Source organism: Neurospora crassa, linkage group VI, assembly GCF_000182925.2.
Source record: "Neurospora crassa OR74A linkage group VI, whole genome shotgun sequence".
Taxonomy (NCBI): domain Eukaryota; kingdom Fungi; phylum Ascomycota; class Sordariomycetes; order Sordariales; family Sordariaceae; genus Neurospora; species Neurospora crassa.
In genome coordinates, this window is record NC_026506.1 from 877027 (window position 1) to 891507 (window position 14481).

The 14481-nt window shown below is 52.2% G+C and overlaps 5 protein-coding genes across 6 annotated transcripts; 3 read left to right on the top strand and 2 right to left on the bottom strand.

Moving 5' to 3' along the window:
• Positions 1-323: 323 nt before the first annotated feature.
• On the bottom strand, positions 324-1818 carry pex11 (peroxin 11). 2 transcript variants are annotated; one of them, XM_011396615.1, is made up of 3 exons: positions 1647-1818; positions 828-1559; positions 324-727 (listed from the first exon to the last, which is right to left on the bottom strand). In XM_011396615.1, exons 2-3 carry the CDS (start codon positions 1367-1369, stop codon positions 565-567), a joined length of 705 nt encoding a protein of 234 aa, XP_011394917.1. In that variant the 5' UTR covers positions 1370-1559; positions 1647-1818; the 3' UTR covers positions 324-564. The 2 variants fall into 2 exon arrangements, with proteins under 2 accessions (XP_011394917.1, XP_011394918.1); XM_011396616.1 differs by having other exon boundaries at positions 828-1672.
• Positions 1819-2172: 354 nt separating this feature from the next.
• On the bottom strand, positions 2173-3968 carry npd-2 (2-nitropropane dioxygenase-1). The gene is made up of 4 exons (XM_955336.3): positions 3733-3968; positions 3509-3534; positions 3035-3414; positions 2173-2969 (listed from the first exon to the last, which is right to left on the bottom strand). The coding sequence occupies exons 1-4, from the start codon at positions 3773-3775 to the stop codon at positions 2426-2428; spliced, it is 993 nt and encodes a 330-aa protein (XP_960429.1). The 5' UTR covers positions 3776-3968; the 3' UTR covers positions 2173-2425.
• A 327-nt stretch (positions 3969-4295) lies between these two features.
• NCU04804 (hypothetical protein) lies at positions 4296-5277 on the top strand (the record flags this gene model as incomplete). Its single annotated transcript, XM_955337.1, has 3 exons — positions 4296-4329; positions 4696-4871; positions 4981-5277. 3 exons carry the CDS (start codon positions 4296-4298, stop codon positions 5275-5277), a joined length of 507 nt encoding a protein of 168 aa, XP_960430.1.
• Positions 5278-8066: 2789 nt separating this feature from the next.
• Positions 8067-10251, top strand: NCU04805 (hypothetical protein). The gene is made up of 3 exons (XM_955338.2): positions 8067-8625; positions 8682-8741; positions 8801-10251. The coding sequence occupies exons 1-3, from the start codon at positions 8586-8588 to the stop codon at positions 8980-8982; spliced, it is 282 nt and encodes a 93-aa protein (XP_960431.1). The 5' UTR covers positions 8067-8585; the 3' UTR covers positions 8983-10251.
• A 1763-nt stretch (positions 10252-12014) lies between these two features.
• NCU04806 (hypothetical protein) lies at positions 12015-14274 on the top strand. The gene is made up of 2 exons (XM_955339.2): positions 12015-12870; positions 12985-14274. Exons 1-2 carry the CDS (start codon positions 12397-12399, stop codon positions 13438-13440), a joined length of 930 nt encoding a protein of 309 aa, XP_960432.1. The 5' UTR covers positions 12015-12396; the 3' UTR covers positions 13441-14274.
• The last annotated feature ends 207 nt before the right edge of the window (positions 14275-14481 follow it).

Genomic DNA, 14481 nt, shown 5'->3' on the forward strand with positions numbered 1-14481 from the left:
CAGACCGGGATAAGGCGGGTGGGGGAGCGCCTCGATCCGCTCCTCCGGGGTTCGGAACCCCAAGTCCTCGGGCCGGAGACATGAAACCGAATCATGGCATGGGTGATGATCCACACATTGGTCACGCATCATTCATTCCCAGTCAGACTCACATGTCAGGGTCATAGAGTCGTGCCCTCGCTCGTCTGGAAACTCACCAGTCTAAACCATCAATCACAACCTTTGCGGAGTAAGCACCAGGAAGCAAAGGCCCGTAGCGCGAGGCATTCGACAGGAAAAGAACGGCTTCATCAACGAGACCGAAATTGACCAATGGTCAAAGGCATCAACAATAAAATAAATCTGTTCGTGAAAGCTGCCACATTAACCACAAACATAGTACCGATGAAACGAGTCAAACAAATTACGCGTGCTGTTGTCCCAGTAAATCACCCAAAAGATATATCCATCTTCATCATTGAACATTGAACCTCCCATCATCTCATCGTAGATCAACAAGACCCCATTTTCCTCCTCCTCATGCGTAGCAGTGTCTCTTCTTCATCATCATGTCGAATCTGCCCTCTAAGCAGTCTTCTTCCACTGGGTGTAAATGCCGAGTAGAGAGCTGAGAGTACCAGCAAGACCGACGATGCCATCATCGAAGTTGACCCAGGCAAGGGCCGACAAGGGAACAGTCAAGTCGCAAAGGTCCGAAGTGAGCTGGATGCGGCTGGCGGCGCGCTCGCTATAACATTCGCAAAAGTATCGTTAATATCATGTCTCTCAGGCGCATTATCGCAAGTAACAAAAACATAGGGGAGCCAGGGGGGGGGGGGAGCACTTACACCTCAATCCTCTTGGCCTCCACCACACCCTCGCCCTCCTTGCGATCAACCCGTGCCTCCCTCTGCCTCAACCTCCACAGCGTGTACGCCTGTGCAATCACACTGCAGCTCAATCCCATAACCCAGAACCTCTGGCTTTCCCTCGCCAGCCTCTTGGCGCTCTCCGTCTTGCGAATCCCCGTCGCATCCAGCAAGGTACCCAGATCAAACGTCAAATAACCCGCATAACCGAGCTGGCGGCCGACCGCCAGGTACCGCAGAATGGGATCGCCGTTCTTGCTGTCGGCCGCCACCGCCGCGGCCTTGATGTGCTCGACGTTCTTGCCCGCGCGCATGACCTTGCGCACCAGGCCAAACTGCTTCTTCATCGTCTCCCATGGCTGGATCGCCGAGGCGGGCTTGTTGGTGCGAAGCAGGTACCAGGCGTAGAAGCGGGCAAAGTACTGCAAGAGACGCAGGAGCTTGTCGCGGCCGACCGTGGTGGCGACGAATTTGAGGTAGTGCGAGACCGCGGGGTGGTAGACGAGGGCGTCGGCGACCATTTTTTTCTCTCTCTAAGTTATAGTTTGGGGATGTGAATTGGACGGTTTACGCGGGTGTTTGGAATTGGTGGTTTGTTTGTTTGTTTATTTGTTTGTCGTGGAGGTTGGGTTGAAGTTGAATGTTCCGGATCGGAAGAGGGTCGGATGTCGCGGCGGGTTGTTGTTATTCAGGTACAAGTCAGGTTATAGTCTAGATAGCTGAAGTTAGATGAGCTGAGCTGGCGGTCAGACTTTCCCCAAGTTACGCTTTCAGAGGGGGGTTTTGGGTTAGGTTGACCTTTGGGGTTTGTATCACGGTAATTGATCACGAATTCAGTTGGCAAACAGGTTCACGAACAGCGCAAGTCGCACTTTGACTTTGAAATTCAAACAGAATAGCTGATCACTCACTAGTCTTTCTGGTCACTTCTTCTTGGATGCCAGCTTTGGACTGTTTCGGCTGCGACTTTGCCCAAGCGAGCACATGCCGAGGTTTCTCTAGCTTCCTCTCCGCCTTTGACTCGGGGGAGGACCCATCGGCTCTCCAAACGGCTTGGCAATTGCGTGCCAGCCGTGGAGTCATGCAAGGGTTGGCCTGTTCAAGAAGTGCCGCCATCCATTGGAGTTAAATCGGGAACGCTCCATCGCGTGCCCAAGGGCGGGGTTTTAGCGTGAGGACTGACCTTCGGGTTAGGGTTGTTCTTGATGGTTGTCATGTTATACCGTCAACGTCGTCTTGCAATTCTCGTTACGTAGAGCCGTAATCTGGAAGGTTAATGAGTTTAGGTCAGTTTTAAAAGGTGATCTGAAGCCAAGAAAAAGTCATTCACGAATGTCATATGAATTCATGGCTTTACTGAGTTTGATGCGTTGGCCCTAGCAGGCGACTGCTTGGGATTCGTATCGAAACACCAGTCCCCACTTCTCAAAATCACCTGCACAGTACTTGTACATACAAGGAAAGTGAGAGGAAAAAGAAATCGAGGATGAAAATAGGAAACCAAGAGAATACATTTGCCCCAAACACCGACAAAATCCAAGCATGCACAGCAAGCCGAAACTCAATTATAACCGGCTCTATAGTTTCGACGGCGCGGCAAAAAGCTTGACCTTCTCCTTGATTGTCTCCTCGGCCTCTTTCTCGATGCGCGCAATGAGATCCTTGCAGGTCGGGATGTCATTGATGAGACCCATAACCTGACCCGCAGTCCAGACACCATACTCGGGGTCACCGTTGATAAAGACCTCCTTGCCGCGCTTTCCACTGACATAAGGGGCAATCTCGGAGAACTCGCCCGTCTTGCTCTCCTTCTCCACCTTGAGGGCGTCCCGCACTACCTTGTTCTTGAAGAGACGGGTGGTGTTGCGCCAGCGCCTGAGGACAAGCGCCGTGTCTGTCTCCTGCGCCTTGACAATCGCCTCCTTGATGTTGTGGTGAATGGGGGCTTCGACGGTGCAGAGGAAGCGAGTGCCCATGTTGACACCGCAGGCGCCGAGCATGAGCGCAGCAGCGAGGCCTTGGCCGTCGGCGAAGCCACCCGAGGCGATGAAGGGTACATTGAGTGTCTGGCGGGCCTTGCTGAGGAGGATGAAGTTGGTAATGTCCGACTCACCGACGTGGCTGTGATTTGTGGCATAAGCAAGACTGGCCAACAGGGGAGCTATGAGGTATATGGCTTGACCTACCCGGCGCATTCGAAACCGTCGATGCTCAAGAAATCGACACCGAGCTTCACTGCAGACTGAGCATGTCTAATGGTGGTGCACTTGTGGAGGATAGTGACGCCAGCCTTCTTGAGCTTGCTGATGACGGGACCGGGAGAGTTGCCAGCAGTCTCCACGATCTTGATACCCTCATCAATGACAACCTGGGCGTAAGCCTCATAGTCAGGGGGGACAAGGGCAGGCAGAAGAGTGATGTTGACGGCGAATGGCCTCGTCGTCAGCTTCTTGCACTTGCGGATCTCCTGACGGAGACCCTCCGGCTCAGGAAAGATCAAGGCAGTAATGATACCCAGGCCGCCGGCATTGGACACGGCACTGGCCAGCTCGGCTGTTCCTACATGCTGTTGACACGTTAGGTCCCGTCTTTTGCGTGCCTCTGAAGTAGGGAGGGAAGAAGAAAAAAAAAAAAAGCAAAGACAAGAACAACGAACTAACCTGCATGCCACCCTGAATGACGGGCACTGTTGCGAGTTGAAACAAAGCATGTCAGCCCAAGGACAGAATCGAATCGTCGTGTCCCGAAAGGTATGGTTATGAAGAACAACATGAAACGTGGGAGATCGAGGTGAAGATTGACAATGTGAACGTTTGGCCGATTGGCCATCGAGGTTCTCATGTGGACTGGAAGGGGGACGAGTGTGTACTGTAGCAGTACGTACCTGTGATGCCGAGTCGGCGGGTAAGTTCAGTCTGCAGCGGCATCTTGATTGTGTGCGGTATCGGTGAAGCAGCAACGGTAAGTACGCTTCAGAAAGAGGATGGGGAGAAGGGAAGAAGCAGAAACAAACTCAAACACGGTCAAGAAAGATCAGCGATAAGATGAAGACAGTTTTGATAAAGGTTAGATTTGCCGACTGTTGAAATGGCGGACTGTCCCTAGTCAGGTGAGTAAAAGCCGCCCAATAGGTAATGCAACATTAATGATGCCGAGGCAACTCGCGGTCTCAAATGTTGATTACTGGTTTGTATCGAGTTGTACGAATACTGTTTCTTACCCATACCTCGGTTGTATATGCGGGGTATAACAGCCAGCTACAAGAGTCTCAGCGGAGTGGTATTATTCGTATGGGTATCGGGTAATTTACATCCCTGAAGCATCCAAGTTTGTCTAAGTGATGTGCTGAAACTCCCGTCATCCGAGATCCTTCTCTTTCAATTGTTGGACTGCGTACCCGAGTCGTGCCTTCTTCACGAGGCTGCTCAACCACCGCCAAGCGGCAAGATGGGTTACAATACTAACGTTGGCCCTATCAATGGTAAGTTAGGCAGGTACACCTGAAGCCGAGCCTTCTCTATATGGCAAGGAAAGTCCAGCGTGTGCCCTAATGCATGCGTCTCGAGATTTATTTCATTCTCCCGCACAACTGAAGGGAACTCGACAACGACGGAGATTTATCGTCAACCTAGTCGTTTTCCACTTCCACTTCCGTTCACCACACAAACAAATCGGGACATTGATTCTCCGTTCCCTTGACCAGCCAGACTGAGGAACTCTCTACGATTCTGCTTATTTGAAGTTCTGTCCAACTTGTCTTGCCTCGCTTGGCTACCTACCTCGACCCATGCCCACCAACTGCGATCAATACTCTTCACATCCCCAGTACAAGATCGACTCGAATAAGATGAATCGCTGGAAAAGCCACCGCCGCTCGATTTCCCGTGGTTTGGGAACCAATGGCGCTACCTCATTGTTACTCTTGGAGCGCCTTTCCTCATGTTGTGCCAGGACAACGTGGATGGCCGCCGACATGATGCCAACCATGTTAGGACTCCAGATCGTTCCAGGCCGGCCCGTCTTGTACGCCTACACTTCACCATCTTGAAAACTAGACGGCAATATAACGTGAATGAACGCAATCATTCTCTTCCATGAACGCGATTGGACAAATAAGTCGACTGTGCAATAGCAAGCCGCGCCGTCTGCAGCCCACCACCTTTGCCCCTGGCACGCCGTTCCATACAACGATGCGGCCTCTCCAACTTATCCTGCCGTGCGCATCACGACACAGTTTCCGCCCTCTGTGGCAGCACGGCCACTGGCGTATCCGTCACCGAGGCAAACTCACGGCTTCTTGTTTGAGTCTACATGGCAACTCCCAAGTTGGCCAGAATGCCCTGTCCCGACGGGGCAGAAAGGCCGTTGCAAGATTCCATCAGTCTTCCCGGGCCTGTGGGTTCCCAGACAGTTCTTCGCCGACGCATGAAAGCCCAACGCTCCGGGATCTGACTGCGGCATCAAATCGACGACATACGCCCACCAAGGTCTGGCCGTCGTTCCTGACCCAACGACGACATGACACGGAAGAGCGCCACGAGTTGCGCCCATCCTCCGCTACGGTTGAAAAGCTCCATCGCCATTCTTCCGGCAAATCGCCTTTCACAAGGCTCCTTGGGGACCCAGACCATACAAGCTGCTTGTTTCAGATATTCTCCGACTCCAAAATCGGCCACCGCTCCTCAAGCGACACGGTTGCCCACTCGGCCCAATATCCATCGGGATTGGATAAACCACCATGTTAAAGCTGTCACGGTTCTTCTGAAACACTCACCTACCCCATAGTGATACCAAACATATGCCGACGGTTGTGCGCTTCCGCATTGATTAACCGACTGTACCACTCTTACCCCCCGGCGCCGTTCATGCCCAGTCGGCGTGGTACGCACATTGACGCGGTGACACGAACGAAGCCGACTTCCCGCTCACCATTGGTCAGGCGGCTAATTCGTCGTCCTCGGAGGGGGCATACGATCAAGTTCGGCCGACCAAATCCAGACAGCTCTGGCCTCCGGACTCGACCTTACGGCCCTCATCCCGTTCTCATCCTGGAAGCGGCTCTGCTGGTTATTTCCTTTTTGGATTCTGTCCCTCAAGGTTCCTGACGCGCGTGACACACCCCTCTAGTCAACCAGCGGCTACCAGCGAGCCGCGTGTCAGGTCGATTCCTACAAACTGCGGATCGATCAACTTTGGTCCATTGCCCTATCTGGAGTGGGCCCTTCTCCAGTCCTACCCTACAGTAAGATGCGTCATAACGCCACGATTCCCCAGAGCTAGTGTATAGTTAACACAGGCGTGACAACCGGCTGAAATGGAATAACGCCCATTCGATACATTTACGCCTTAGACCGGGCTGTACTAGCTCATGGAGGATCCAAGTTGGCTTCTCGCCAACGGTAACTTTCTGTCACAAACCTGGCTATGAGAAGGGTACTATATGATGGCAAGAAAGGCATGCGGCCAATCCCGGGGACATCTTGACTCCTATGACGCTAACATGATATGATGATGCCTTGTCTTTTGTGTCACGGCTCAAGGATATCAGTTTTTGCTGTGATGAAACAACAACCCGTTTTTTCGCACGTTGCACGTTATAACCAGATTGTTCGCTACAACATTGCACTTGACTGGCAGCCAACCCCGAAAATCTGACGATGTGGGTTTGCATCGTCCAAGGTGCACTAGCCGGCTCAAGGCGTCATTATATTTCGAGCTTGATGATGAAAACACCCAATGTCATTACTCGCTGCGCAACATGCATTGCATGCTACCTAGGTGGCTCGGATGGCCACTGCCGATTGAGTCCTCCCGAGGGGCCGGTAACAAACAGCGTTGGCGGATCCGTCTCGAATAAACAGTACTCTCTGTGCTATGAGGTCCTTTTTTTTGAGCCCGCCTCTGTATCGCAGACAAGCGAGAATGGTATGTGGTACGTTTTTCTGCTTGCTTCTGCACCCGATAGCTGATGCACCTCCATCGTGGTTGAGATTGGTGACCAGCTTGGCCCAGCAGTCTGGGTCCCGTAAACGCAAACTCCGATCCGGCCGGCCGCTAAGAGTTGCAACGAATGTGGACATCGATCGTTCGGGATACACTACGTCCGGCCTCGCCGGCCCTGATCCAAGGTTATGGTCATTAGTTCAAAAGAGAAAGCTTGTCGTCTGACTGTTGAAAGGAACAGGCAGTGGACGACCGTCCAGACAGACACTTTCGAATTGGGATCTGAAACATAAGAATCGTTCTCGCTGCCTCTGGTCCAATCCCGTGTCTCTCAATTTAGTTGCGTTTCGCAACAAAAAGAAAAACATCATCCCCCACCATGTGGAGGGGCGGATCTACCCACTTCTGCCCTGGCTGATGGATAGGTAGGGGCACTGACAACTCAGAGGTCAGTCTCGGTGGTCTTGGCACCTACAAATGCTCCTCCAACAGCCTGATCCACGACCACCAAGTGCAGGGAAGACCTTCGGAAAGTCTACCCACCGACTTCACCGTCTAATTGTGTTGGGACGACTCACGGTAAACTTGTTGTTTTGATTCCTCGCGTCCAATGGGCCAGAGGCATCGGTCGCGATGGTTCAGTGTTGGCGGACATCTGAGGACCCTGCGTAAAGTGGATAACTGTTCTTGTCTCATCGGTCTCTCACTGCGTCACTTTGGCTTGTCCGCCGTTTTGGTTTCTCTCGTTCGCTTTCTCCGGCGCATCTTGGCTGGCTACTGTCATGGACCAGCCTAGGACGAATGCCCCATGGCATCCAACGTGGAGGTCTGGCACCGTCTACCGTGCGTCCACGATGACCGCCACTGCTCTCCGGCGGCAGCGATCTGTCTGTGTTTACATACCAAGGCTGAGTACTTGCAGCACACACAAGGTCGGAGCATGCCGTGGTCTGTACGGGTGCAACATGACTTTGTCGTCAAGTGTCATGGCACACTCCACTTCCAATGATTTCCTCCCGAGTGTTACAGTCACGAGGCGGTACGATGGTATCCGGCGTACGGAGTACCTCGATGAGCAACAGGAAACGGAATGGAAAGGTGAAAGGCCGGGTAACAGTCTAGGTCTACCATTCCTTTGACGAGGACCGTAACGGCTCAAGTGAGCAAATCAGCATCCACCGACTAGCCGTCGTTTTGACGAAAGATGGATATCCCCGACCATCTTCCGTGGTAGCTACGTTTGTTTCTGTTTCCTCCGTTCCGCGTTTTGTCCAGGGTACTTTGTCCTTGCCTGGCCTAGATCACCGTCCGCTTGAGGAACAACTTCCCTGGTGTACTTATGATGCACTAGCCCGTGGATTGCCAGTGGTAATTCTGATGCTCCTGCATATTTGCGAACAAACAATCGAAGATATTTCGTGGAATCAACGCGGAGCAGCAGGTCCAGGGGTGTATGGGAAAAACAAGCATCAACGTCTCGAATCCACTTCCGCCACATCAGTCCCTTCTCGTTTCAACGGTACAAGCGCTACTGGTCCTCAGGGTAGACGGATTGTATAATAAAGCACGAACCGCTCTTTTCCAATTTCATCTATACTATCCTTAAGCCATCCCTTCACTCAACGGAGCACACAATCATCCACGACTCATAATTCATCCTCACCCACTCTGCAATCTCGGCCTTTCGACCTCGACTTTCGTTTCCCGCCCTCTCGATATACATCAACACACTCCAGCCAAACACCCACACACAGCTTGTACAATTTCTTACGTCTCCACCCAAATATCAGCATAATGTCTTATAACACCAACCAGTGGCAAAACAAGCTCGCGGGTATGGCGAATCTTTCTGTGTTATTTATTTGCGCCATTGACTAATCATCCATCTAGATGCATGCCAGAGCTACCAGATGCCTCTTCCGGTATATCACGTTGTTTCGGACCGGAGAGGTAAGCAATGAATACGTTTATGTGCTTAGGAAATGCCAAAAGCTAATCTTCTGGTTTAGGCGGCCGTACTGCTTGGTCTTGCCGTGTGGAGGTAGGCGGAGAGCTTATCCAAGCCAGGTTCTGGTTCGACGGCAAGAACCTCGAAAATGCCAAAGAGGATGCCGCTGAACTGGCTTTGAGCCGCCTCCTCACCAGCACGAGATCGCCATCATCGGCAACTAGCCGGGGTAGCATCTGGTGATTGCGAGAGTCGTCCAATACCTTGCTGCTGGATCGGCATGATTGAGATGGCATTTCTGCACGTCCTAATTTGATTTACTACGGCGTTTTGTGTCCCCCCATATATCTAGCCCCGACGGCGTTTCTTTTGTCAGATTTGCTTTGTACAACAACAACAACAACAACAACAACAACAACAACAACCACCCTACGGCCCTGCACCTAGGTGTTCGCCCTGCTTCGGAGTAGCAGCAATCGCTCACACCAAAGATTATCGATTCCGAAGGCATTTACTACAGCCAAGGCTACGACGAGCGTGGGGGAATCCAACGGATGGCCCAGTTGGGTCGAACAAAAGCGGCGCTGTGGCAATCTGCTTGTTCTACCCGTCCGGAGCAAAGCCGTCTGTCAGATTGCGGGATTTCAATAACTCTGGAGTCTCGGTCATCACCGTCCCAATCATCAACATGGTCGATACGAGGAAATGATGCATGGAAGTTTGGAGGATGCTGGGGCTCGTTGACTCGCTAGGGATCTGGGTTGACTCTTGACCGCAAGTTGACGGTCGAGTCCCTTGGTTCTGGGTTGACTTGCTTCTCCCTACCAACGCTACTGGTGGCATCATATCTACGACAATGATTTGTTGGGGGATGGAATTCGACTGGGACCAGAAGGGATCTCCATCTGTCAGATGACAGGCTTACCCGACATTCTTTGGTTGTCTCACAACAGGGCGGACACCAAATGCCTATGATCTGCTTGTTTTGGGCTTTGGTTTTGTTTTCATATTTCAGTTGCCATTACTTAATACCCTTTTTGTTCTGTTTTGGTTTTTCTTCGGGTGGTAATCTACAAGGAGGAGGGATATCTGATATAATGGTATTTTAATCAGCAATTTGGGGTGTCTCTCTTCTAGGAGAAGGGAGGGACAATTGGCGGGATGGCAAGGGCTTTTATTACGAGGGAGGGAGGCATTTGCGCGAAAGTTTGGTCAAAAGTTTTGATTGATGTTGGGGCAGTCTAGGAAGAGATGGGGGGAAGAGACTGGTGGGGGCAGACGCAAATTCGGGAGTTAACTCTTTGCGACTTTCTCAAAACGACGCTTGGGATGAGGGGAGATGACTGGCTGGATCCGGTCTGAGTGGTACAACGACAGTCATGAGCGTTACGAGGCTGGGCTTCTCTTTTGCTTTGACGACTGGTTATGTCATTTCCTTCCACCTTTGGTCTAATGAGTGAGCGTCTTAAAAATCTTGAACACCAGACTGCAATGTCAAGAACATATGATCGGTTCAACCTGTTGACACGTGAAAGAGAAGGATGTGTATGAGCTGACGACCTCGAGAATTAGCAGCCTTACACGACGATCTCGCGAACATCTGGGCAGCCCTACGGTCAAAAGCCTAACTCTACCAACGGAGTATAGAATGAGAACGCCAAACCATTTAGGAAGAGATGACAGTCAGGTTTGTTACACCAGGGGCAAGAATCTATTTATGTAAGTGGTTAGCCAATGTAAAAGAAAGGTCGCTCTCCCGTGACCACCTGGCGGCATTCCACCACTGCGCCTCCTATGCAGCTCAACGTGGCTCTTGCATGACCAAGTCCCGATCTAGTCCTCTCGACAGCCTTTGTATTGGGGATTTGGTGCAACCTGAAACATGATATTTTGTGGTATCCGGGATCAGTACGTACATGCTCCGTATAGTGTATATCCGAACCGAGGTAAAACAATTTGTTTTAGTCAACGAACGCTTCGGGACGGAGGGGTAATACAAGACACGGAGCCGAGGCCGGGGGGCCGGGGTCGGGACCGCACCACATACCAAACCAATAGCTGAATGGTTACTCTCGCATGGGCGGACTGTAGATACGGCGCGGGGGCCCGAAGAAGAAAACGGAATATTCGTTGGTCAACCACAAACACAACAAATTTACGACGAAATTTTTACCGAATGGACGGATGACCGCCTGCCTATCCGCGGCTGGCCAGTTCTTACACTAGATCGTTACTCAACGTCAAAGTACTTTGCTTCTTCAGAGGTTTACTACAGGCTTCCAGGTCCACAGAAACCGCACTTTGCCGTAAGGGGGTGTAGTGTAGAATAGTAAAATATGGTGTAAATCACCAGTCACCACCCATCATGCACCGCACAACAGGGATACCGTTAGTGGGTACCTTGGATATGTAGATGTAAGTAAACTCGATGCGGCTTCTTGCCTTGACTGAAGGTGGTGGACATGTTGATATTGAACACCCCATCGAGAGTGAGGCGGCAAGTCATGACAGGGACAAAGCTAGGTACCTAGTCAAGACAAGGCGAGCCACATATAAACAAGCAGAGCGTACAGAGTGTGAAATAACATTGTGTTCGATGCCCCTAGTAGAGAAGTCAATTTGCTAGTTTATCTACATACTGTCCTTCCTAGGTGTCCCGAACTTAACCGCATCTACACTAATGACGATCTGACTTGCCATGTCCAGCTTGTCTTGACCGACGGATCCGATTATGCTGCTGTTGAGAGACATTTGAGGCGGTCTAGTCTAGCACCTCTTTTGGCAGGAAACGAGCCTCGGACTCGTAACCAGTGAGGACCCTTGTCTTGATGGCTTCAGTTGTACATAGTGTAGTGTAGATTCTTTGAAAGTGCATGTTGGTGGAGGAGGTGGTGGGTTACCTCTACCCTCCCTGGGCCCATCACCAGGATCAGCCGATCAGGATCAGGAACCAGATCGGCTGCAGTTGGAGATCGCGGCCTGTGGGTTGGTGGATATCAAGGTACCATGTTGACCTTGTCCAAACTAAACTCCCCAAACAGGGAGGATTGGATGGAAGGATGGAAGGATACAAGATGACGACGACTGACGGCCAGGTAGGGGACCAGGTTGGGTGATCAACGAACGCCGCCGCGTGGGGGGGGCCCACGTCCGAGTTGCCGGATGGAGTTCGGTTGTTGATCAGGGGAGCTGGGGAGGGGGGGTGGCTTTTTAAGGTTATGGTCTGTGCGTTCCCTCTTTTTTATTTTTCTTTTGGCGGGGGGTTTGAGCCGCAGCGGCGCACCAACGTCGTCCTCGGGAAAACTCCGGAAAGGCGAACGGCTCCAAAAAATTGTTCCTGAAGTCCCGCTCTCCGGGGCTCCACTCGATGCCACTGCCGCCGGCCAAACATTGCAGAGTCCGCCGAGATCACGAGTGTTCGAGTCCCTCCCCCCGGCTGCTTCGCGGGTTCGTTGCGTGCGCGTAGTAGTGTCTGTCCGCCCCGTGTTTGAGTGGTGTTTCCCAAGCCGGCCCGCCCTCCGTCCGCCGCCTTCGTTCTGCCCCCCCGCGCCGTGTGTGTGTACCCCCACCGTCGTCGTCGTCGCAAGCCGATTAGCCAGCAAACTCAACCACCACCATCACCACTACCGAACACCCGCATCACCACCACAAACAAAGATGCCTGCGAGGTTGGGTCTCAGTGCCGCCTTCCGGTCCCTGTCCATCCGGACAAACCAATTGCCTCAGCAGCAATCGATTGCCGCCGCCGTGCAGGCGCGCACCCTCATCACAGATTCCACCACCTCGTCGAGGCTACCACCCAGAGTCCAAATCCAGCAGCAACAACAACAAAGGACACAACCATACTCGACCGAGACCACCCCTCCTCCCAACAGCAACAATGGTGACCTTGCCGGCATTGAAGGCCAACCACCAGTAGAGGTCACCCCCGAGAACGCTGCCGCCCTGTCCCAGTTGTCGGAGATCGCATACGGTGTCAAGGCGGCCGACGTCGCGATCGAGGGCCACAAGTACGGTCTGCCTACGCTGCCGCTGCCGTCGGAGCTGCACCACAAGTACCGCTACTCGGAGGTCGTCAACCACGCTACCAAGCTACTCATGAAGGATGGAAAGCTGAGCAAGGCGCAGAGGGTACGACGGTCCCTCCCCCATATGCCCATTACTCCCACTTTACCTACGGCACCTCTGCTCAAACTACTTTGCGATCACAAAGCTAACACACTATCCTTTTTCTTAACATAACAGGACATGGCCATGATCCTAAACTACCTCCGCTCCTCGCCCCCTCCCAAACTCAACCCCTCGCGCCCTCTGATCCCCGGCCACCCTCCGGCCTCGCACCTGCCGCTCAACCCGGTCGAGTACCTCACGGTCGCCATTGACTCGGTAGCGCCCCTGATCAAGATGCGCGGCTACAAGGGTCTGGCCGGTGGTGGTCGCTCTCTCGAAGTGCCGCAGCCCATCCCGGCGCGCCAGCGCCGCTCCACGGCCTTCAAGTGGATTCTGGATGTGGTCAACAAGAAGCCGAGCAAGGGATCCGGTCGCACCATGTTTGCGCACCGCGTGGCTGAGGAGATTGTGGCTGTCGTCGAGGGCAGGAGCTCGGTCTGGGATAAGCGGATGTTGATTCACAAGCTGGGCACGGCCAACAGAGCCAATCTGAACTCGCCGGCGCTGCAGTTGAAGGGCAAGAGGTTCTGAGGTTGATTGGTTGATTGATTGATTGATGGACACCCTGTTAAGCCAACAACATAGCGAAGCCAAGCAATCTCTGACCGACAGCCTTTTTCTTGTGTATACTAGTTTTTTGTGTGTGTATGGATATGTATGCTCCTACTTTGCTGCTGCTGCTGCTGCTGCTGCTGCTGCCGCCTCTGTGATGGAGCGAAAAAGCCGGTGAAAGGTTTTGGGCTCATTGTGAAGCCGGGTGTCTTGTCTTAGCTTGTTTGGTTACGGTTCTGGCGAGGTTGATGGTGGCCAATGACCCTTGACTGACCATATTCTTGGATTTAGAGGTAATGGACACAAACATACTACGCACAACCTATAGCTACAATGTGGTTTAAAAAAAGGTCAGCAGTGGATCTCAGCCTGGAGTGATCCGGCTAAGATATCGACACACGGGCTGTACAATTTGTATACGAGTTTCTACAGGATTCTGAATACCACGGCTTGTTACATGACGAGGATTGTTTGCTGTCTTGTCAGATGACTTTTATCACGAGCATCGCAGGAGGTCGAATAACTTGGGGTTTCGAATGGAGTTGTAGCAAGAGAGCCGTCAACAGGAGTGATCCTTGTTGCGAGTAATCTTTTTTGAGGTGTGCTCAGGAGCAGCATCGATAGTCATAAGGAAGTAAGAGGAAAGAACTTGATATTCATAACCAGTAGATGATAACTGAAAACCGACCACGTCAATTGAGTTTGTCGGTCACAGAAAGTGGGCTCTAATCACGCTCAGGACGATGCAGTGTGACAAGCAAAGACTAGGTACCCAAACATCCATCACATGCGCAATTACGTCTCCTAGATCACGACCACTTCGACTTATCATTTTACTCTTGTTTTTTCCCTATGTCATCGCAACACATTACATACTTATAGACGCAATTTGAGGTTGTGGCTGAAAAGAGAATCATCAAACAACTGTCGCTGTCTCGTGTGGGGCCAACGGCGGCGCAGCGCGTGGTCTGGTGGATCAAGAAATGCCGAGCATGGGATTCGGTTATTACCCTGACTCAG